At 39.7% G+C, this 24,685-nt stretch overlaps 1 protein-coding gene across 1 annotated transcript in view; it reads left to right on the top strand.

The window, feature by feature from the left end:
• Positions 1 to 24,685, top strand: part of GTF2F2 (general transcription factor IIF subunit 2) — a 171,777-nt gene that overhangs the window by 102,974 nt on the left and 44,118 nt on the right. Inside the window, exon 6 of the mRNA XM_075199735.1 lies at positions 1,369 to 1,450. Within this exon, the coding sequence (XP_075055836.1) occupies positions 1,369 to 1,450 (82 nt within the window). The remainder of the gene's footprint in view (positions 1 to 1,368; positions 1,451 to 24,685) is intronic.

Genomic DNA, 24,685 nt, shown 5'->3' with positions numbered 1-24,685 from the left:
CCTACCTGTAATAACATAGCAGATATTTTTAATAAGTGTGACAAGCTATATCAAGCAAATCTGACAATAAATCGGGAAGGAGCTGGGGGCCACAGATGAAGGCTTGGGGGGCCACCTGTAGCCCATCACTGCCTTATCCTCTCAGGCAATCAGTCTATTTTCCTACATTAACCGCAATGTGATTGTCTGACAATAAGGGAGTCCTGGTGACTCCCTGCTTTGAATCTCTGTTGTTGTACAGGGGAAAAATAATTACTACTGCTGTGCAGCACCCTTCATGTCTACGGTCCATTCATTTCAATGGAGTTTCTACATGTAGTGCACCAATTTCCCATATTTAAATGAATGGGCCATAGAAATGAATGTGAAAAATACAGCAAAATGCCAATTAAACTGCTTGTATTTATCACTGTGTGCCCATCGGGGTTTATTTTTTTTTTTAAAGTAGTAGCATGCAGTGAATACATTGAAATCTAACAAGCAGTATGTCATAGCCTCAACGCAAACACACCAGATGCAAGTGGATAAGGACATATAGAATAGAATTGATTTTTATCTTTACATGCATTTGCTTTAAAATTGTCATATGCAGCTTTAGAATGCTATTAACCAGAATGGGCCTAAGGGGCAGAAACCATCCAATCATGAAGTGGTTAACATCAGATGGGGTGTAAAATCCAACATTCATAGCCAAAGACAAAGTTGATAATTGTCATTTAAGACCAAATGTTTGTATAAAACCAAGAGAGATGGTTTTGCAGTTTTTATAATGTAATCTTCTGTGACTTAATGATTTATAATCTATTTACTCGGTAATGATACAGTGTAGACTAATCCTATCAACAGGGCACTTTTGCAGAGTAGTCATTGCAGATAGAGCTGCAGTAACAGAGTAAAATTGATATATTAAGATTTTGTGTAAGCCCTTCATGCGCTTTTGAGACATAATATTTTATCTTTATGAAGCCTCTCTTGTGACCATATAAATGGAGTTATTTAGATTTCTCTCAAGTCTCTACAGTAATTAAATTAATGCCAACGATACCTTTTTTATGAGTGTGTATATATCCAAATAGGCACCAGCTGATGTTTTAATGTGCTTCACATACCATGAACAGTGCTAATGAGATCCAAACAGGTTTACTATCGGTTTAACAATCAGATTTATTCTCCTAAGGAGTCCTACTAGTAACTTGTGCAGCATTTACATGGTTATTTTGCTGACCATAAGTTATTTTTCTTTTCAAATTGTTATTGTATTATTTCTGGTGCTGATAATTATAAAAGGTAGTTCAGCTGCTCTTTCTGGTGGAAATAAGGTGTGCTGATTTGTAGTTATGCTTCTGACCTTTACTTTTCTTGTTGCAGACAAATTGGCCATTGAAGGTATAGTGGTGCAGCGGGCTGAATGCAGACCGGCAGCCAATGACCACTATATGCAGATGAAGAGGTAGGCTCTGTTCTGTTGTTACTTGCTAACATTTTAATATAGTTATTTTTTTCTCTCTGTGTCTGTTATCTGACATTTGGCACACACCATTATATTCAATCTAATAAAAGAAAATACAACCTTCACTTGTTGGAAGGAAGCCAGAGACCTCAAAGGCTTGGCTTATAACCCAAAAAACACAAGTGGTACAGCACCAAAAGTGTACCTACTATATATCCTGAGGGCACATTATAAAAGTTTGACTTGCCAGTTAAAAGTTATGCTGAGGTAAATATATTATTGTTCTTCGAACTTAATAGAGCAGGGCCACCTTCTGGCCAAATTGTTATGAGTAATTCCAGAATGTCTGAATAGAATTGCCGGGTAATAACACTGAAATAAAGTATCTGGCATATAACAGGTGTTAACACTTAAAATGAAGAGGAGTAAACACATTTGTTATTCCTATTTGTGGCTTCACCTTTGGTAGTTTATGGACATGTCTTACACCATATTGACGTATTTAAATACTTTTTACACCTAGTTTTTGTAAAATAAATGCATGATACTGCTTTAGATAGCATTTTTCCAAGAGATGTTTGAAAGGGATCAGTGTTCAGTGCCAGAGTGAGCCTCTTATAATTCATTGATGCTCTCTACTGCACTCAACTCCCCCCTTTCAAATTTCTTCCAGTCAGTCACTGTTAAAAACAGTGATCAGCAGATATAGCAACATCTGTAGGACAAAGATAAAGACATGGTCTTGGTTTTTGTTTAAAATAAAGAAGTTTTATACTTTTTTTTTTCCCTCGTTTCATGCATAATGTGGCATAAATGCTTTGTTCTACATGTAATTAGATTGCAGTGTTTTCTGGTAGTAACAGATTAATGCTGTATTATCTAGTATGGGAATCATAAGCACATAGAGGAATTCATGGGTGCCATGAGCTCTGTGTGTGTTTATTAACATCTACATTATACAATCAGCTTCTCAACTGTGCATATTATTTTGCTCCTAAGTAGGAGATAAATTAATAAATTGATAAATCAAGACACGACAAATTCCTTTTTAAGGGTGTGTTATAGACCAAATATTGATTATACATGTCATGGGACAAGATACATAGAGTTTGGTCTACCAATAAAGAGCAGCAGCGTGGTTAGACAAAAGTATTTGTCTTTTTAACTGTTATTTCTATCCAGTTTGTCATCTATTTTACAAATTTTAATACTTCGCTAATAGACCTAAGTTTATAAACATTAATAAAGATTTATTCAGGAAAAGTCCTGATCAGATAAATATGATTTACATATATGTGTTCATATCCATTATGAGTGCCCCATGAGATCATTCTTTCCCTTTTTTCTCTAACCTATTTTAAAAGTTTAATCTGCCTCCCTTAGTGGTTTAGACATTCAATGGGAAGTGATCTGTTGCCATTGTGCATTCTTAAGAGTCTTATTTAGGTCTTCTTCCCAGTGAAGTTGTGGAAGGGACTTAAAGGAGAGTTTTGTTTGTAATTATTCCTGATACCAAAATGTAATTGCTCCTTACCCTTTGCCCTAGTTTATTCAAAATTGGGTCTGGTGACATCCACATGGGAACTTGGTTCTTTACAACTATGTTGACCCAATGCTTGATTTGAAGATATTTGTAAATGTATTGAGATGATTGAATTGCACTTGGAGAACATGGAAGAGCAAAAGGGAGTCTGCTGACATTAAAACTATTTAGTGTTTTGTTTGCCTTTGTGAGCCAAGAGGTGAAACTCAAATTGGGGATCAGTTTTGCCAAGTTCTGAATAGGTAGAACAATGTATTTATTTATAGCTGTCAAACCATTCCACACTTTCAAGGAGCCTAGAGTTGAAGTTGGCAGATTTATATTGGGTGGTCTAAAATGTTTGGGAGCCCAAGCAAGAGTCTCTATAGCAGTGTTTTCCAAATCCAGTCATCAGGGACCCCTAGCAGTGTTTGTTTTCCATATCTCTTTGCTGGAGCACACTTGTATTCATTACTAACTGACACATTTTGAAAGATCCACAGGAGGTATAATTATATCACTGGTCACCTGGAAAACCTGCACTGTTAGGGGTCCTGAGGACTGGGTTTGAGAAACATTGCTCTGTAGCAGTGTTTCCCAACCCTAGCCCCCAAGTACTAACAGTGCATGTTTTTCATATCTCTTTGCTGGAGCACAGGTATAATCATTACTGACTGACACATTTTAATAGATCCACAGGTGATATAATTCTATAGCTGGTCACCTGTAAAACCTGCACTGTTCGGGGTACTTGAGGACTAGGGTTGGGAAACACTGTTCTATAGGATGTTCAGTGTATAATGATCTTTCTAAATCCACCAAAGATTTGTGATGTCTTGGAAGGGCCTAATTCTTCATTTGTGTAATAATATATGCTTCCTGGTATTCAACAAGTTTTAGGAGGGTTACCCCCTTCATGTTTTCTCCCCAGCCAGGAGACCTTATAGTTGAGCCAGGCTCTCATTCAGCAGGTCTGTTGTCCTATCATGGGAAGAACATTGACATTAAATATGTTAGCAATAGCTAACTGGTATGCCAAGATATGATATGGAGTCCTTTTTCCAGATATATTGAAATGTGTTTTGGAAGATACTCAAGGAAAAATCAGATACTAATCAAATAGCTTCATGTTTGGTGGCATTACATTTATATAGGGAAGCTTTGCTGTACTGATCCAACAAATGCTACAGGGCTGTTAATTATGTATCTGGGTTGGTAACAAACAATAGAACATCGTCTGAGAATAAGCACAGCCTATGAGATTTCTGCATCATATTGTTCATTCAGGCATTACACTGTCATTTTTTTCCCAAAACCCCAAACTAGCTAATAAATTGATGAACTGTAGCGAGCCAGTGCTCTGGCTCTGAGAAATCTCTATCTGCAGTACTCAGATCTCTCCTTGTTTTAAACTCTCCATCCGGTGAGGCAACTGTGCAGTGTGTGCACAGCAATGCGAAAGCATTTTCAAATGTTGTTAATTAAATCCCTAGAGATGTTTCTACTTAACAAGTTCTGCAGAAACGGGGAAAATATATGCAGTGCAAGAGTTTGAAACACGCTTTCACTGTCTTTGTTAATAATTGTCACGGGATGGGGGGGCGGGTCAGGAAACCTAAAGCTGGAGTAGATTTGTTGTTGATAGATCAGTAAATATATGCACATATTGTTGAACGTTAATTATATTCCTTTGATAAAACAGCTTCCAACAAGGTTGAATTACGTCAGCAACTTTTAGTTGGTTGAGTTTTTATTAGTTGTTCGCTGATGAAATTGACAACAATAAATTGGTTATAACATATAAACATTCAGTTTGATGTCCGAAAAGAACCTACAAGACAATGTAGTCAGTCATTTTTGTGCTTTTTTTGTTTTAATCTTTCACCTTTTTTTTTTTTTTTTTTGTTTGAACAAAAAAATATTTTGACGTAATAACAATAGCAATATGCCATGCAGTTTTGAATTATTTTACTGTGCGAGTTCCCAGTACAACTGCTGGAAGATTACTTTATGAATTTATCACCTTTTCTATGAGTTATACTTTGTTATCTTTCGGTTTTCTTCTCTCCAGTTTGATAATGTGTCCTCCTTGTTGTAAAAATACTAGCTTCTTGACATCTATTAATTAGTATTTCAATGTGTTTTTTCCCTATCACCCTTGTCCCTTCTATAGATGAGAGTTGGTTGTCAGAGTTGAACCAAGGAGCATGTCAGGGGCAGATATAAGAGAGCATGAGAGTATTTCATGATGATGTATGAAGGAATTGTGGTGTTGATGACTTGTTAGGTCAGGGTGAGTAATTTGAATCAGATTCTGGATATTATGGAGAGTAAATACACAGCTTTTGCAGAGTGTTGTGGTCCATGTAGAGTTGCAGGAGTGGAAAATCAGTCTTGCTACGGCATTGAGGATTGTATGAAAACTGGACAGATGGGTTAGTGGAATACCAGATAGGTAGCAGTAGTCAAGGTGGAAGATGATGAGAGAATAGATAAGGATTTTGGTTGCATCTTGGGTAACAAAAGGGCATATTCATGACTGATAGTGAGCTTAATTGACCAAGACTCCCCTAAGCCGTTTAGCCCAATCACAAGAGATTTCCTGTCCTAGCTGCCAAGTGTTTGGCTGGCGATGTGGGGAGTCCTTGTGACTCTCTGCTTTTATCATACAGCAGTTTAATTGAATCCTGTTAAGGGCCCATTTTGTTTCAGTGAAGTTTTTAAATGCATCACTTGGCGCCATTGACATGAATTACATCAGCCATTCTAAAATCTATAAACTTTTTTTGGTGCTGTTCTGCATTACTTCTGCCTGTTTATTGAACTACATTGACCAATGGACTACAAAGTTCTCTCCTACAGACATATTTCATAATACATCTCCATTTGTTAGATTTAAATCTAGGAATGATTTCTTGCATGTTGATTCCCCAACTAATTTCTTAAAGTACGCCCTATACAAACACTCCAGGTTGTCACTGCTCCTGACCGATTTATCAATTGGAAGATTCACCTCCGGTATATTGAAATCTTCCATAAATATCTTTTCACCTTGATACCTCAATAATTTTCACTAATAATAATTTATCCAGTACCTCACCAACTTCTGATGATCTATAACTTGTACATCTGATCAGTGTAACAATCGCAAGCACAAACTTGAGATATCTGCTCACCAAATTGAAAGGTGTAGGTATGATTTGCAAGATAGTGTAGAACTAAGCCTGAAACCTGTTTTCTGAATTCAGAAACTGCATGTTGCCATGTCATTTTATCACCTCTTGGCATATATAGAAAAGTACCATCGACATAGGGAGAGATCAATATGGCAGCTTCCAGCCTACTGACACTATAACTGTACAGTTGGTGGCTGTAGAGTTAATGTGTCAATTTTACCCGTCTGTCACGTTCACATGGATGGATAATTGAAAGTACTTTCATTTTTCAGTTTATTCCTACTTTAAATATCTTTTAATGGACATACTAGTACTGGCAGTTATTATTTTTACATTGCAATGATGTGAAATATGTACAAGAAAGGAGAGTAGGGTAGAAGAGAGAAGAGTGCTTCTCTTTTATATTAATGTTTAGCCAGCTTTGGAAATTTTAGCATTTTATCTACAACCCTCAGCCAGGATGACTGGCAGCTGTGTCGCGTTTGACTTCCCCTGGTGTTATTGTCTCCATTTGCACTGAACATATATTGGTCCTTTGCGAATTTTCTCTGCTTTGTGTCACTTTGATCATCTCGAATATTCCTGAGAACCTGGCTTAGACTAGCAATGTGACCTAGTACACGAACTATAATTGTTTTGATGTTAAGTTGATAATTATATCTAAGGAAGTTTACTGAATCTAAACTTGCCAATTAGTAACATGTGTTCTGCAACAGCTGGAAAGAAAGCCTTAGTAATTACCCACCATGTGCAGTAAATTCAAATTCAGCTTTAGACATCTGGGTTTTTCAGGAAGATGCGGACAAAAAAGGAGACGCACATCAAAAATCGTTAACTGTGCTATTGATTATTGGCTAGCTTGCACTGAATTATGGGCAAGAGCAAACATTGATGTTTGAATTTAACAAGCAGTGCTAACACTGTAGGGAGTCTTCTAGTGAAAGGTAGCTAGTATCAGTGGCCAGAGATATTCTATGTGAAAACATTGTGCCCTGAACCTGTGGGTGTCAAATGAAAAGATATTACTGAATAAATTCTACTTTATGAGCATAAATGGGATCTTATTAACTGCAATGCAACATATAGTACCTTACAAAAGTACTGAGACCTTTGACCAGTTTTAATTTTAATGAGTAACAAATCCTACACTGATTTATCTGTGTTCTTTTTATTTAAAGCACTGAAACTACAAATGTTTTTTAATGTGATGTTTTACGTTACTAAAACATCTTAAGAAAACAAAGCAAAACTGATATATGCTGTTTGCTGAAGTCTTAAATCCCTGTGTTGTGGAAGCTCTAAGTTTACGGTGAAGAAAAATAACTGTCAAGTGAGGATGCAATTGGCAATCACCAGTGAATCGTTAAAAACTGCCACGTTTTCTGGATTAAAGGTTATGAACCTGAAGGACAGCTGTATAATTGAAGACTAAAGAGCATCCCAAAAACCTTAGAGATAAAGTAATGCAAATTCATAAATTAAAAGGAAAGGGCACAACACAATATAAGTGCTTAGATGTCCCAGAGGGCACTGGGTTTCAATGATCAGGAAGTGGAAACATCAAACCGCCAAACAGTGCCTAGAAATGTTGCAGAGAGACATACAATTACTTTGAAGGAGCTGATGGGTTCAGTGTTACGAGCCGCGGCGGTGCCCAGCCGCCGCGACTCACTCACCTGCGTCCCGGCCGTCGCTATGGCGACCGGGACGTCACTTCCTCTCATGTCCCGGCTGTTGCTGGGGCAACGACTAGACGCTCCAGCGCTGCGTCCCGGCATTGAGAAGCCGGGCGCATGCGCTCTACAGAATTACTAGCCTGCGGGTTAATGAAGTTAGGGGGCTGGTTTCTATCTGAGCCAGGCCCTGATTGGCTGTCTCAAGTATTTAAGGCAATGAGGTCTGCCACCTCATTGCCGGTTATAGCTTCTGTGTTCCAGTCTGCTGACCTGCTAGTTCCTGTCCTGTATCCTGATATCTCTATTTGACTCCCCGTGTATGACCCTTGGCTTTGATTTGGACCTTGCTCGTGTTTCCTGTGACCCTGATCTTTGGCCTGTTTACCCGTTCTGATATTTGCCTGTGACCCCTGACCTCAGCTTGTTCATCGATACCGTTGTCTGCTGCCGGCCCTTGACCTCTGCGTGGACCTGACTCCTCTGGCCTGGGTTCTCCCCAGCTGGTACGCACTTCACGACCCTCTGTCAGTCTGCGGCCCAGTCTGTCCCCACCATCAGGGGCTCCAGTGAACACCTGACTGGCGGAGTAGATTCCGGGTTGTGTTGTGCCGGCTGGAGGAGATCCTAACATTCAGTAGCTGAGACTGGAATAAAGGTCCACGTTTAGAAGAGTGAGAACCACCCCCACCCGCTACTACTTCACCAAGAAAAAACAACAACATAGACACCATATCAATATTTATTTATTCAAGTAAATGTCTACCAGTCAACCATAGCAAGAGGTCTGCATAACACCTAGCCTGTGGAGTGTGACACAAAACATGACATTACTGTAAAAAGCACATCTGGAGTGTGCCAAAACCATGAGTTACCCAGAAAAAGTGTTGTGGTTAGATAAGACCAAGATAGAGCTTTGGACAAAGCTCTATGTGTGGTGCAAATGTAATGCTGCCCACACCTCAAGCGCAATACCTTCAATCAAGTATGGTGGTGTAGCTTTAGGCTGAGGGGCTACTTTTGATGGAAGGAAATGTTCGACTGCTTCAAATAGGAGGAAGAGTGGATGGTACAGATTACAGGGAATTAAGCTGTGGACACACCTATGCAATCCTACTTCAAATGCAATGTCTCACAATTTAGCCAACAATTGAAATTCTGGAGGAGTATGCCGATGCTCCTCCGAGGACAGTGGCAGGTGGGGACTTTGACTGGGGCGGTACACCTGTCAAACCTTAGCACAGGTGTCCTATGGCGAGCTCAGGGAGGACAGGAACCTCCCGTGGAGCAGAAGGGACCTACACTATTTACCTTCAGGGGGTAAATGTATTAAGCTCCGGGTTCTTCAACACCCGCGAGTTCGGTGTCTTAAGCGCTTAAATTTAAAGCGGCGCTGCTTTGTAAAGGGAAGTTTCCCTTTACAAGGCAGCGCCACTTTAAATTTAAGCGCTGAAGACGCCGAACTCGCGGGTGTTGAAGAACCCGAAGCTTAATACATTTACCCCTAGATCTGTGATCTTCATATCTCAAAATCACACTCAACAATGGAATGATGTCTTTTCAGCAGATGGTTATAAGTACATTTATAAATTCAACAGATGTGATGTGTTTTGTTATGTAAAACCAAGGGTGTGCACCGGCCACTTTTGGTGTTTTGGGTTCTGATGCTTGAGGTTTTGGGTTCTGATTTGTTTTGCCAAAACACCCCACGAAAGGTTTTGGTTCTGATTTCGGGTTTTGGGTTCTGATTTTTTTTTAAAAAAAAGCATAAAAAGTGCTAAAATCCATTATTTTGTTGTTTTTTTCACTCCTACACTATTATTAACCTCAATAACATTTATTTCCACTAATTTCCAGTCTATTCTGAACACCTCACAATATTGTTTTTAGTCCAAAAGGTTGCACCGAGGTAGCTGGATGACTAAGCTAAGCGACACAAGTTTAATGTAGTGCGCAAGAAAAATCATCCTGAATAACTGGAACCCTTGTTTGCTTTGTGTAGGAGGAAGAATATTCATAAACTATGCTCAATTCACCCCCCCACCTACACACGCATCACTACACCCTGATGATGCGTGTCCTTCCTTTCAATGTAGAAAATTGCTAGCGACCTTTATGACAGTTGGCGGGTGCCCACCCCCGGAGCAAAAGTATTCACTTATCATTCACCTGTCCACAAGTCATATTCACGAACAAATGGACTCTACAGCAATCTAAATCTATCTCCGTCATCTCGATTACCATGTCACATTATTGTGGGACGGTCCTTTACCAACCGGACATTACCCCGTAGAATGTGGCACCTCCCTAATAACCTCCTCACTCTTTTGGAGAGCAAAAAGGCACTTAAGGATGCCCTTACACAATTCACTGACACAAATAAACCTGAGGTCACGTCCATTTTCATGTATTGGTGCTTACTTAAGGCTGTTATACAGGGAATTATACAGACAAGATCCAGACTTAAAAAAGTGAATGCTTACAATGAAACCATGTAATGACCACTTTAAAAACTGCTAGAATGTCATTTTAAGATATAAGTATCATAACAGCTTTAGTTTGTGGTGTTTATCAGACAAAGTAAAAAAATAGAAGATGGAAAAGGTTCTTTGGTTAAGGTATAAAAGAGTGTTATAGATATGAAACATCATTTATTTGAGGTATTTCAGATATCTTTGTACGTTTTTGGAAATGTTGGTGCTTCAGGTATTTGATAAAACATATACTGTATCATTAACACTAAAGTATTTGCTCTACAGGTGATGTATTTAAGAGGGTAATACTGCCACTACATATTAATCTCCGGTGAGAAGGCTGATTTTCTAATGCCATTTTTCAGTTCCCCTTGTTGCAAAAAATAAAAAAATTTAAACATAGAAAACAAAAATATTTAACAAAATTTATTCTGTAAAACAATCCCCATGTGAAAAACTAATAAATCATAATACAACTACAGTTATTGCATAGCTGCACTCTTTAGTAATGTGTATTAAAGTTTACCTGGGCAGAGCTAAAACTCCATTCTGGTCAGGAGTGGGTGCTGCACGGATCTCAGGAGTGGGTGCCCCGACGGCGTGATGACGAGGTTCGTGATAGGCGGGAACCCCCGAACAGTGCTCGGATCCGGGCTCGGATCGGCACTATTCGGGGGGGGTTCTGATTTACTAATTCCGGACCCGCTCATCTCTATGTAAAACATGATTGTTGGAGCATACACTCTTGCGATATCTGACCAAATGGTTGTGACTCGTGATCTACACAATAATTGCATCAGTGTGTACCCCACTTTACTGAAAGATCTTTTTCAGATAAAATGTGACACTGTTTTATGTTACAAAAACATGAAAAAAACTAAATGCTTTGAAATAAAATATCACAGATAGCAAAATTTCAACATAGCATTTGTTATTCATTACATTGTCCAGAGAATAGATCAAGGATCTGAGTACTTTTGCAAGGTATTACATAAGCACTTGGCATGCTTTTGTGTTCTCCTGCTAGGTTTGCTGGCTAGTATTTTAACATGTCTGGTCTTTGAGTAAGCAGTGGTAAATGGAGATCGAAATAATTAAAAAAAATAGCAAGTTAATTTAGTTGTGTTACATGTGCGTGTTAAGGGAGTAGTAGTTAAATGTTTATTAAACCTTCCAATGTCATGGTAACAAACCACCTCGTTGAAATCAAAGAGCTATTTGTATTCAGTTAATGCCTCTCATAACATTTCTAAACCTCTAATCCCAGATAGCAGAATTTCAGCTATAATCCTTACTCAAGCTCCACTGCCGCTGTGCTGCACCACGTCTTTCAACAACCAAAGTGGCTATGGCAATATTCAGATCACTGTAGTAATAGTAACAATTATCGCAAGCAGTCTATTTATCAAATTTCATTGGTTTTCCTTCTTTATTTAACACTCTAGCACAGCAGTAGGTATAGCACAGTCATAGCCTTGTAAATGTAAGAAGATTGCATGGTCTCGTAGATATTTTGAATACTCCACTTTTATAGCAGATTATACATAATAATCCTGACGTATTTTTTTTTCTTTTTTTTGCACTGTTACTTTCGCACAGTAGTTGCCTTTGTCCTATACATATAACTCCCATCATGCTTTCCAGCCTATGGTATTTTATATTATTTTAAATATCATTTTGACTCGGAGTTTAACATGCAGTGTTGTGTGTGAAAAATATTCCAATTTCCTGAAAATGTGATTGCAGCAATGAAATGTACAATATTTTAATCCTAAAATTACCGTATTTCCCCATGTATAAGACGCACCCATGTATAAGACGCACCTTAATTTTGGGGCCCAAAATGAAAAAAAAACATGTATCAGGTCCTTTTGCCAATCAGACACCATCGGATGGTCACATACCGGTAATTTGTGCTCTCCCACTCAGAGGATTCATATTCTGCCTTACCTTTGAGACTACAATCGGCCATCAGCACCTGGGTAGTGGAGAACACTTGCTGGACTCGCTGGTGACTTGTTTGCTTCCTGAGACGACTGGGGTCTCCCACTGCCGGCCGGAAGTCCCGCGCCATCTGATGCTCTGAGCATGCTGCCCTCCTGGCGGTTGCCAGATTCCCGGGTGCCCCCCGCCTTCTGAGAGTCCCCCCTGGCCCTGGTGGCTCCTAGCTGAGTGCCTTACCTCACTGAGCGCCTATCACGGAAATTGTGGCCTGTTTCCGGTGGAGACCAGGGGCTGGAGTTGGAACAGCCTGGCGGACCCGCTACTTCCTGTTACGCGGCAGGACTTCCGGTTCACCCGGATCGATCGGAGTCAGCACCTCATCACTGGAGCCTCTAGTGCAAGTTACCCCCACTGCTCCTCTTAATCGCTGGGTTAAAGCTCACATAGGGATGGCTCCTGCCAGCGGGGACACTCTGTTCCATACAGCCAGCGGGGACATGCTGTTCCGATTAGCGGGGACTCCTCTCTCACATCCAGGTTCGACTTCTTCATCGATGTAAGTAGCGCTTGCAGTGTATAAGATGCACCTTTTTTTTAGACCCAAAATTTGGGGGAAAAAGGTGCGTCTTATACATGGGGAAATACAGTACTCTGGATGGTTCAACAAATCTATTTGAAGAGAAAAAGGAATAAATAGTAACAAATATACATCAGCCACAACATTAAGACAACATTAAAACCACTGACGAGTGAATTGAATAACACTGATTATCTCTTTACAATGGCACCTGTCAAGGCGTGGGATACATTAGGTAGTAAGTGAATAGTCAATTCTTGAAGTTGATGTGTTGGAAGCAGGAAAAATGGGCAAGCTTAAGGATCTGAGCTACTTTGACAAGGGCCAAATAGTGATGGCTAGACGACTGGGTAAGACATTCGACAGGTCTTGTGGGGTGTTCCCAGTATGCAGTGGTTAGTACGCTCCAAAAGTGGACCAGGGAAGAACAAGTGGTGAACCAGCGACAGGGTCATGCGAGTCCAAGGCTCATTGACGCACGTGGGGAGCATAGTCTGGTCCAATCCCACAGAAGACCTACTGTAGCAGAAAATGTAAAGCTGGCTATAATAGAAAGGTGTCAGAATACACAGTGCATCGTGGCTTGCTGCGTAATGGGGCTGCATAGCCGCAGACCTGTCATGCTGACCTCTGTCCACCGTCGTCAGCGCCAGAACTGGGTCATGGAGCAATAGAAGAAGGTGGCATGGTCTGATGACTCACGGTTTCTTTGACATCATGTGGACGGCTGGGTGCATGTGCATAATTTACTTGGGAAAGTGATAGCATCGGTATGCATTGGAAGAAGGAAAGCCGGCAGAGGAACGGTGACACTCTGGGCAATGTTCTTCTGTAAAATCTTGGGTCCTGGCATTCATGTGGTTTTTACTTTCATACGTACGATCTACCTAAACATTGTTAAGGACCAAGTACACCCCTTTGTGACAACAGTATTCCCTGATGGCAGTGGCCTCTTTCAGCAGGAGAATGCGTCCTGCCACACTGCAAAAATTGTTCAGGAATGGTTTGAGGAACATAACAAAGAGTTCAAGATGTTGACTTGTCCTTGAAATTCCCAAGATCTCAATCGGATCAAGTATCTGTGGGATGTGCTAGAAAAACAAGTCAGAGCCATGGAGGCCCCACTTTGCAACTTACAGGACTTAAAGGATCTGCTGCTAACGTCTTGGTGCCACATACTACAGGACAGCTTCAGAGGTCTGTGGAGTCCATCCCGCGACAGGCCAGAGCTGCTTTGGTGGCATGAGGGGGACCAACACAGTATTAGGAGGATGGTTTTTATGTTGTGGCTGATTAGTGTATGGTTTAACCGCACTGTACTTACTCCAGCCACTCAGTAGTGTTGTTTGAACTTGTGTATAGCCCATATGTTTCAGTATTTTATGTAATTTGTTATGATATATGTAGTACATATGTTACCTTGTGTTGCCATAGTAACAGAAGCCAGGTTGTAGTTCATCTTTATCAAGGCAGTTCTTTGAGTTTGTTGTTGAAGAGACAGAAAATAAAATCCAAAGGAGTACCACCTTCTTCTTCTTCTCCTTCTCCTTCTCCTTCTCCTTCTCCTTCTCCTTCTCCTTCTCCTTCTCCTTCTCCTTCTCCTTCTCCTTCTCCTTCTCCTTTTTTTATTTTTTTATTTTCTTTCTGTTTGTAAATTATTTAACTTATTTCATTAATTAGTTGAGTTTATGCAAGTCCTCTTTTAACTTCTCATGAGCCGTAGGAGATGTGATGTAAGAAAGTGGTTAGGAGTTCGACTAGATTTTCATTTACTTTTTATATTTTCATTTATATTTAAGCATAGCTTTAACTACACGCACAATGTTTACTTTAATCACAGTGTTGCTCAAATCTTTTCATTATCATGCAGTTTTGGAATACATTCTCTCAAATTCTGCAAATGCAAAAGTAATTTTAAATACATATATAAAAAAAGAAAACACAGGGGGAGACCACAATTTAGCGCAATGTGTCTCCGGAACGGCCACAGAGAAACAACGCTCCCTTAGAGATGCGCAGAAAAGGTGTAGAGATTCCTACCATATTGGTTGGTAATGTACGAAGCCGGACATCGCTGTGATGTCCGCACGGCAAATCACAAACAATTACACCTCCCCCATGATTGTAATGTTTCTTTTGTTCTGCAAAACAGCGGAGTTCTTAATAATTATCTTATAAGTTCGGTATATTTTTATAGATGACAAGTCGTCTTCTATTCACCCAATTAGTCAATCACAGTCTCTTGTTGTGACACAGGACTGTGCATGGAAGTTTCTAGAATCCCTTTTGTATGTGTACTAATATTTGCATGCTGCGGCTACCATAAACTGATAGTTTTGTACATACAGAGTACCACTAAGCTTCCTCTTTTAGACCTACTTGTCTGTATGGATTTCCTATATTGCAGTTTTTCTGGTACGGGCTTTATTATGAAATGCTTCTCAGCTGTCATGAGTATATAGCTGTAAAAAAAAAAGTCTCCTTATAATTTTTTGTCACATAAGGGCATTAAACAATATCAATAATAGTTGTATTTCTGACATTAGCTGTTATGTAATGTAACACACACAAATATTTTCAGACCTCCACCGTAGCACATCGAATAGATTCACTAGCTGCAAAGTACTCCTGCACAGCTAACACTAGAGGAAAACTCATGTAAAAGCCAACTTCCATCACTATAAATTCATTCACCTTACAGCCCTGCCTGTTCACTTGCCAAGTAAATCTACTCTAATGTCCACCCAGTCTTCTAACTACCAATGCCTCTTTGCCACCTTCAACTCCTTCTTGGCCCACCTGCACCACCTTCCCCATCATTTCTCACAGCCCATGACTTTACCACCTACTTTAAAGACGAAATCAAAACCATTTGCCAAGATAACGTCTCTCCACCCACCTTTTTCTTCACTTCCTAATCCACCTTTAGTTCAAACATTACAGTAATCGAGGATGACTCGAGTAATTCATCTCATCATCTCACACTGAATACTGCCCCTTCAACCCTAATCTCTACCTATTCAACCTCTCCTTTGGCATCTCTACTTCTGTCACATGCAGCCCTCTTCTTTTCACACTTTACACTTTCTTTTGGTGAGCTAATTTGCTCAGTCGGCCTACAGGAATACATTTACACTGATTACACCTATATCTACTTCTCCTCCCTTGACTTCTCTCTTTCTCTACTATCTTGTGTGACAATCTCTCTCCTATCTCTACATGGATGCCCCAATGTCCAAAGCAGAGCTTTTCAACTTCACTCCTCCCAGAGTCACCATCTTTTCTCAAATCTCCCTCACCATCAACACCACCACCACCACATTTTCTCAGTCTCGTAAGACTGCTGGTTTGGTGTCATACTGGACTCCGCCCTCTGATTTACTCCTCACATCCTGTCTCTCTCTCGGTCCTGTCGCCTCTATCTTTCAAATGTGTCTAGAATGAAAATAATTCTTATACAAGATGCCAGAAAAGCTATTGTGACAGGATGGACCGCCTATGCCACCCTGTCTGTTGTTGCTGGGAACTGGCTGGGCTTACTTTACCACCGTTCCCTTTCGTTATCCCAAATGCGCCCTCTTGCCACAGTAGAAGGGACTTATAATGCTGCCACAACTGAGCTCCTTCTATGGCACTCAGAACCACGTTCCATCTGGGTAACTGACGCTGCTAGTGTACCTCGTTGCTTGTGTACCCGGGCTGGTACTCCTGACCTCTCACTATAGACCAGGGTTGCTGTGGATGGGTCCTCCCCTGGCCTATCACACTAACCAGGGCTGCATGGGTAGCAGGCAGAGCGGTGGTACTGGAAAAGCTTGGGTCCAAACCTCAGACAGCCGGAGAACGAATTAGTTTTAGGGTCTAATCTGCAAGTCACAGGATTACAGCAATATTGAAGATGTTTTCAAGCAGGTCTTGAAGCAAGATGTTTATTTGCTCTCACTGGTTAAAGGTCCCAGTGATCAGGTCAGTGGAAATCAGAAGAATACATATCAGTGTACAAGTCAGTGCATTTTTTACAGATTTGGACACAGGCTATTTTTAGAATCGGGATGTAACCCCATTTACCAAAACAATGGATTTACATGCATTGCAAAACCACTAATATTTACACTTGGCTATGAAATTCTTAAAAACCTTGCTGTGATTTCCTGGATCTTATTTCAGAGGCAAGAGACCCAATAGCAATTCAAAAGGTCTGACTGGCATGAATACTTCAGACAGTCGCCGAATATGCATTCCCACTGAACAAAAAAACAAAAAAACAAGCCACTTCCCCACATCACAATACACCAAAGGCTTGGTAAACAAAGGCTTATTGTATCAAGACATATATACATCAGAAATAAGGTATTTCCTTTAGCAAGGGTAAACAGAAAAAAACTAATTTTCTACCCTGGTCTCAGACATAACGATTTCCTATCTCACAATATACACAATATCAAAAATAAGTGCATTGGCAATTATATAAATAAGCGACCTGCGCTATTTCCTTTAAATAAATTTAGACCAAAAGTTATTTATCAGTGATCCAGTCACAGCTATTATCCATTCATCATCTCTTTCTTTGATTACTGCAACCTCCTTGTATCATTGCACTGACCTATTGCATTCCACGCTCCCATCTATACCTGCTCCAATCAATCATAAATGCCTCAGCAAGACTGATCTTCCTCTCTCACTGCTTCAAGTACATCACATCACACTGCAAATCCTACACACTGGCTCTCCATATTGTTCAGACTCCAGTTCAAATGATAAAAAGATAATAGAATATACAGATGCCATAAGAGGTACAGCGCTTTCTCTCTTAAGACAGTGCCACCAAACCTGTCATATAAAACTAAACCAAAAGAAATGAGAGAAGGAAAAGTAGGCGCTCCTCAAATTAGCAAACCGTGAGATACAATCTAATATATGTGACAATATACAAATGCTGAACTTAAGTCCCAATATGTATGGAGAGCGTCTCCTAACTTCCTTCATAAAACAGTCTTGAAGTTATATGTTCTTCTTCTTGCCCACGGACAATAGTACTCACAGTACCAACAGCAAAGTGAACGTCTCCTCAAGAAAAGATAAAGATGGAAATAAAGTTCCCACATGCGGTTTGAAAAATGGATTTTCTATAGTTCTTTTATTCTCCTTGATTAGGGACCAGATCCTCTTAATTCTCTAATTGACATCCACCCATTATTTCAGAGGCAAACTATGTTGTCTTTTTCACTCCACATATAACATAGGGGGAAAAAAATGAACGTAGTGTATTTCAATTTAATGATAGATTACAAAAAATATAATTTATTTCACTTACAAATAAAAATGATAAAACAAACTATACAAAACACATCAGTACTGTTTTCAAGGGTCCTTACCAAATTGAATAAGGTATTAGGCATCCATAATATATCTGCGGCTTTCACCCGGGCTGAGGCTGCCAACAATGAATGGATCACACAGAACTCTCTTCAACACTGTTGGCGAGTGTATGTATATATTAAAACTTCTCTAGCCAATCAAATGTTAACAAACACGAACACAATTAATATAATTACGTAACATACTTAAAACATAATATAGGATTTCAATATACATATTGTAACTCTTAAAGTGTATTTCAAAACAAATAAACACTCTTTTCACTTCTCATGTGAGAAGAAAAAATAAGTCTCTTCAAGCCGCAGCTGAAAGTAATCTGTCAAGGACATCCAATTCTCCCAGTCTATTGCGGCCCATATTAGTGGTGCATATACTGTTCAATATAAAATTTTCTAATAACTCAAAACGTCCTTATAGCAGCGCATACTATTCTCCTATATCTAACGTCTGATTGGTTCTCCTCCCGATCATGTGACTAAAATATTACACTAAGCTCATTCATAAATTTCTTGTGGCACAGTGTCAGGTTGTCTCTTAATCTTTTCTCAACAGTAACTTGTTTACTTCGGAGTAATCTATTTCAAATATAACTGATTATGAAAAGATTTTGATAACTAATAATAATTTATGCCCAAATTAAAAGTGACATAATCATACAAATTAATCATCTGAAAACACTTCTAACCTTCTTTGAGGGTTCTTTTTCGATCGACGGAGAGTATCTTTGTTGGCAGCACCTGTATGGGTATACATTAGTGATGTTCACTGACCCCCGTGTTCTGGTTTTGATTTTAGATCTGAATAAACTTCGTGTTTTGGGAAAAAAACAAAACCACGCCCTTTTTCCTACATTATTAATAACCTCAAAACACTAATTTCAAGTCATTTGCAGTCAATTTTGACCACCTCACAGGTCACAATATTATTTTCATACACTTTCACACAAAGACTGCAGCGACCTGGCTGGATGTTAAGCGACAGAGCAATTACACAAACACACGGCACTTCATAGAAACATCTAGGAAACATTGCCACACAGTAATGGCAGAAAGGAAAAGTGGTGCAAGATGGAATTGTCCTTGGGCCCTCCCACCCTCCCACTCTTCTTCTTGGTCTGCTTCTAAGATGAAGATCCAGCAGCAGCAGCAGTGGGACTAACGCTCAAGAACTCTTCTGAGGAATCTGGGATAGTGGAGGAGTCCTCTAGCCTTTGCAACTTGAATGCAGGGCTAACTGCGATCACTACTGAGGATATTGATGAGGACGGTGTTGTGTGTAGATTGCAGGTGTCGGGATCTAACTGAGAGAAGGGACCTAGCTGATGCTGGACTGCTTGTTGTTATTTTTTTATCATAAGTTTCCGATTTTCCCAATAGCTTGCCGTGAACTCGCTTTACATGGCGTAACATGGATGAGGTTCCTAGATGGTTAAGGTCCCTACCTCTACTGTCTGTGGCTTTACAAACGTTACAAATGGCTAGACAATTGTTGTTAGGATTTGGGTAAAAATAATTCCACACAGAAGAGGTTGATTTTTTTGATCTTATGCCCAGACATAACAATGGCCTTCATCTTATCACGTGCATCTACTGGGACAGGACTTACACAAACAACATCATCCTCATAAATATCCTCATTAGCTCTCTCGTCAGCTACACAAATATCCCCCTCATCTTGTTTCAATTCCAAAGTGGCATCCTCAATTTGTGTATCACAGGCTACACTTGGGCTGTTCATGCACACATCTGCAGAAATGCTGAAAGGGGCCTTCTTTATGGGTACACTGTCAGAAAGGTCAGGCTTACACATAGCACTCACTCAGGAATTTGTGTCCTTTCTGAATCTGAACATACATTTTCCTCCTAATGCCTTGCTGTTTTCTTTCAGCTCGGCTTTTACACGTAAAAGTATTTGGACACCACCTTTTGGAGTCAGAATGACAAGGTCTTGCTTGGTCATGACTGACCTTACAAGAAGATGCCTCAGTGACAGTTGCAGAACTAACACTCACAGAGAAAGGCGAAGGCCTCATTCTTTCCTTCATTCATTTTTCCCCACTGCATGTGTAGAATGGCATGTTGGCAATTTTATTTTTTTCTGCAGATAATTTTGCCTGGATTACAGGTCTTTCTTTCTTTACCAAGGTAAAAGGTGTCTCTTTTTACATTTTTGTTTCCCTGACTTAAAAACACAATGCACTTTAACATAGGCTTTAGCAGATGACGTAGAGGGATTACTATCGTCCTGACTGGTGTCAGCAGCTGCTTGGTGCTCCTTCTCTTCTGTGTACTGCTGTGAATCCATTTGATAACACAGTACAGTGAGACTGCAGATTAAGAACAACACTGCCAGCCCTATTATTTCTATTTCAGCAATGACAATTGGCAATGGAGCTCTCTGTTTGTGCGTGAGCTATATAACACAGTACAATGTGACTGCAGATTTAGACCAAGACTGTGTCCACTGTGAAATGACGCTGGATCGCCGTGGAGGGCGGTACTTATAGAATCCAAAACCCGCGAGATCCAACGATGTAATGATGACATTTTGCCTCGTTTTCAATTCAGAGGGTGTGCAAAAGTACCGAGCTGACTCGGATTGGTACTCAGATTGGCAATGTTCAGGTGTGCTAGGTTTTTCGGGGAACCAAGCTTGAGCAACTCTAGTATAAATTAAATAGAATTGTGCCAGTTGTAGCTCCACGATTAAGCTGCCACCTCTGTCTCTTGGCCATACTTTGTAGAATAAGCATTTTGACGGTAACAAAGTGAGTCTGCTCTATTTTGTTTTATTATAATAAATCAGTGTGTGTGAGAATGTTTTTTGCTTTTTTTTTGTTTGTTTGCCTAAAATTATCTTTTAGTCTGAGGGAGTAAAAAAAAAACCACAATCCTGGTGTGCTAATGTAATTAGGAATATAAGAGCTTGTAAAAGTTTGTGTACATATTTATCTTTTTACGTTTCATTAAAGTGAAGCTGTCATCTCCATGTAAAATTGTAAATTATGTTATGCTAAGGCTTAATTAAAATGTAGAACTGGTGTAATAAAGGTACACACTTTCTTCCACTTTAAAACACATTTTTAGCATTGATTTTTAATAGGATAATACATTCAACTAAAGTAACACTTCAAGTCACTTTTACTTCATTTTCTACATAAGTTTTGTAGATGGGGTGTAACCAACTCGCATCTGGTTTTACCATCAGGTACAGGTTACAACTAGATAAGTTATTAAAATTAAACGGATACTTGTCTAGCATGTGTTGTAAGCTTGCATGAGTACCAGCAGGGCTGGACTGGGAATAAAAATCAGCCCTGGCATTTAAAGTACACAGGCCCACTTCAGTTCCAGCAGGAAAGAAACTATGTGCCGCCACGCAATGGCGGCGCCGAAAAAGGCGTGACCACATTGTATTGTGGGTGTGGCCAACAATGGGCATTGAGGCATACATTATAATAAAACATTACATTTCACACCCTGCCTTCACATTTAATAAATAGCCCTCCTCCCCAAAATCAACCCCATATTCAATTGATAGCCCTAAACTACCCCAACAATAAATTAAAGGTTCCTTCACCTCACCTTAAATAATTAGCCCCCACCTACACTCCACCATTAAATAGCCTACCTCCCACACTATATTAAGATCCTCCCTTCCCTCACATATTATATTAAAATGCTGCGAGCACGCACACTATATGAACATGGGGCCACACGGGAGCTATAGCAACATTGGACCATACACGCACACTATAGCCATACAGACACTTACCTTTTTACATCTGATCCCGAGCAGCAGCACCTGCTTCCTGTGCGCTGGTCAGCGAACGGACAGTCAGGGGCGTGCCGCCTATGCAAGTAATCACATGGGCCGGCACCTGTCATCTGGTGCCATCCCAGGCAGGGTGCTGCTGCTCGGCAGGCATACAAACTGGCCCATCTAGCCATCGGCCCTTCTGGCATTTGCCAGGTGGCCAGTCCGGCCCTGACTACCAGTGAGTAAGCCTTGTGTCTACCCTACAGAACACTCAGTTTAGGTTGTTTATTTGTCTAGTCAAGGCTTTTGACCTAGAAATTGAATAAACAACTGCTTCTCAGCAGTGTAATCAGGGCCCAGGGTGACTGTCATGTTGTTTCACAGCCTGACATTGCTTTGTTTTCTCTTTTTTTAATCGCTGTTCGTTATCATCTTTTAATTTTTGTGCCTCATCTGCAGGAGTCACTATTAAGGTTGTCTCTTAAATGCATTGATTAACACAAAATGTTCATATGTCTGATAGTAAATTTTCCTTAAAGAGGCAATACCATGTTATCACACCTTCCAACATGTCTGTCCCTGGCAGCGGGACCATGTCACAATGGAGGCGTGACCACAGCTCAACTATATTCACCCCTCGTGAAATACATCCACTATGTGGCACCATCGCCAGTATAGTTTTCTCACAACATTTTTGCACACTGCTCTACAGGTAAGCTTTATACACTATAAACTACACTATATCTATATATATATATATATATATATATATATATATATATATATATATATATATATATATATATATATATATATATATATTGTAACAAAAGGAGGTATTTAGCTGGCAATATGCAGAGAAAGCAGGGAAGTAGAGTAAAACATTGGCACAGTTATGTACCTAGGTGGAGATTAAACCAGGTAAAAACATATGTGTAGTTTAAAATTGGTTTACTTACATGATTTAAAAGCTGCTACCTCTCAGCAAACAGACAGGGTGGGTCTGATAGTCTAATCAGAGCCAGGGATGGGCGTTTCCTGTCACCTGTCCATCAAGCTAGGCCTGTGGGAGGAGTGTCAGGTATAAAACCCTGCTTGTTTCATTGTTCAGGGAGATCAACACTGGGCTAGCTGGCTGATCTGGACAGAGAGCTGGACTATGTATAGTAAGCGTTGAGGGTCTCCATAATTGCTGTGCAAGTATACGGTGTCAAAACATTATTACCATCCTGACAATAAAGAACCATAAAAAGGAAGAAGTTGTATGCGTGTGCTTCTGCAGTAGCGAGCTCTTGCCACAATATATATATATATATATATATATATATATATGTGTGTGTGTGTGTACACTAGTGGGCAAAAGTCCTTGGCCAAGGAAAATAATTGATAATAAAAGACAAAGTAGTGAAACAATGAAAATATTTACTCATAATAATCATTACCATCTATTTATATAGTGCCACTAATTCCGCAGTGCTGTACTCCCTCTCTCACATCAGTCCCTGCTGCATTGGAGCTTACAGTTTAAATTCCTTAACATAGACACACACAGATAGGGACTAGGGTCAATTTAATTGCAGCCAATTAACCTGCTAGTATGTTTGTTTTTGGAGTGTGGGAGTCAACTGGAGCACCCGGAGGAAACCCATGATAACACAGATAAGGCCATGGTTGGGAATTTAACTCATGACCTCCAGTGCTGTGAGACAGAAGTGCTAACCACTAAACCACCGTTCTGTACTTTTATAGTATAACATAAATTGCAGATTAAATTTTGGCTTATATCAATGTGGCCTCTTTTTTGCGTGTATCACTGCTTCATATAATTTGGAGATTCATATTATTTGTTGGTGACATTACATAAACTTTAATGTGTAGTTCATCCCAGAGTTTCTCAGGGATGAGTTTAGGTGACTAAGGAGGCCTTGTCATAATTTGCAGAACTTTCTGCTTTTTTTTACTTTTCAAATAATTGATATACAGTTTAGATGTGTGCTTAAGGTCGTTATCTTGTTACATGATGAACCCCTTTCCAATATTTTCAGTTCTACTTGGTACAGTGTGATGTACTAACATACTCTGGTGTTGTTTCTTATCCACAGTTGATGTTATTTGAACTAAATCTCCAACCTTTCCTCCACCAAATCCACCTCAAATCATGACATCACCACCACCATGTTTAACTGTATGACTTATACAGTTATCTAGCACACGTTCTCCAAACATTCTTCGAACGTACTGGCGTCTTCTGGTTCCAGCAAGGTCAAATTTGGACTCGTCGGTCCAAAATACTTTTCTCCACTTATCCAGTGTCAAATACTTGTGTTCTTTGGTCCTTCAAAGGCGTTTTACTTTATTTACAGACCTCAGCAATTATTTTCCGCAAGCTATGCGACCAGTTAGGCCTACATTATACAGATGTCTTTTAACTGTATCAACTGGTACTGAAGGTTGATTTTTTTTATTGCAGTTGCTGGGAGTCTTCGGTTTTGTTTTCTCATTACGACAATGTATTTATCTTCCTTTTTTGATGCACACCTTGGTCTTCCAGGAAGTTTTATGTAGTCTCGTTTTTACCTGTTCATGTGTTACACTAGACCGTGGAATTTTTAATTTTTTTAGCAATTTGTCAGAGTATAGCCTTCTTCAGAAAGGATTTGAATCTTGTCACGCAATTTAAGTGACTATTTGCGTCATTTCTTAATTTTGAAGAAGTTATGGTTATTATTAT

The sequence above is a fragment of the Mixophyes fleayi genome, chromosome 2 (genome assembly GCF_038048845.1).
Source record: "Mixophyes fleayi isolate aMixFle1 chromosome 2, aMixFle1.hap1, whole genome shotgun sequence".
In the NCBI taxonomy this organism is placed as follows: Eukaryota; Metazoa; Chordata; class Amphibia; order Anura; family Limnodynastidae; genus Mixophyes; species Mixophyes fleayi.
The sequence above is the reverse complement of the archived record's forward strand: the minus strand, read 5'-3'. Positions and strand labels throughout refer to the sequence as shown.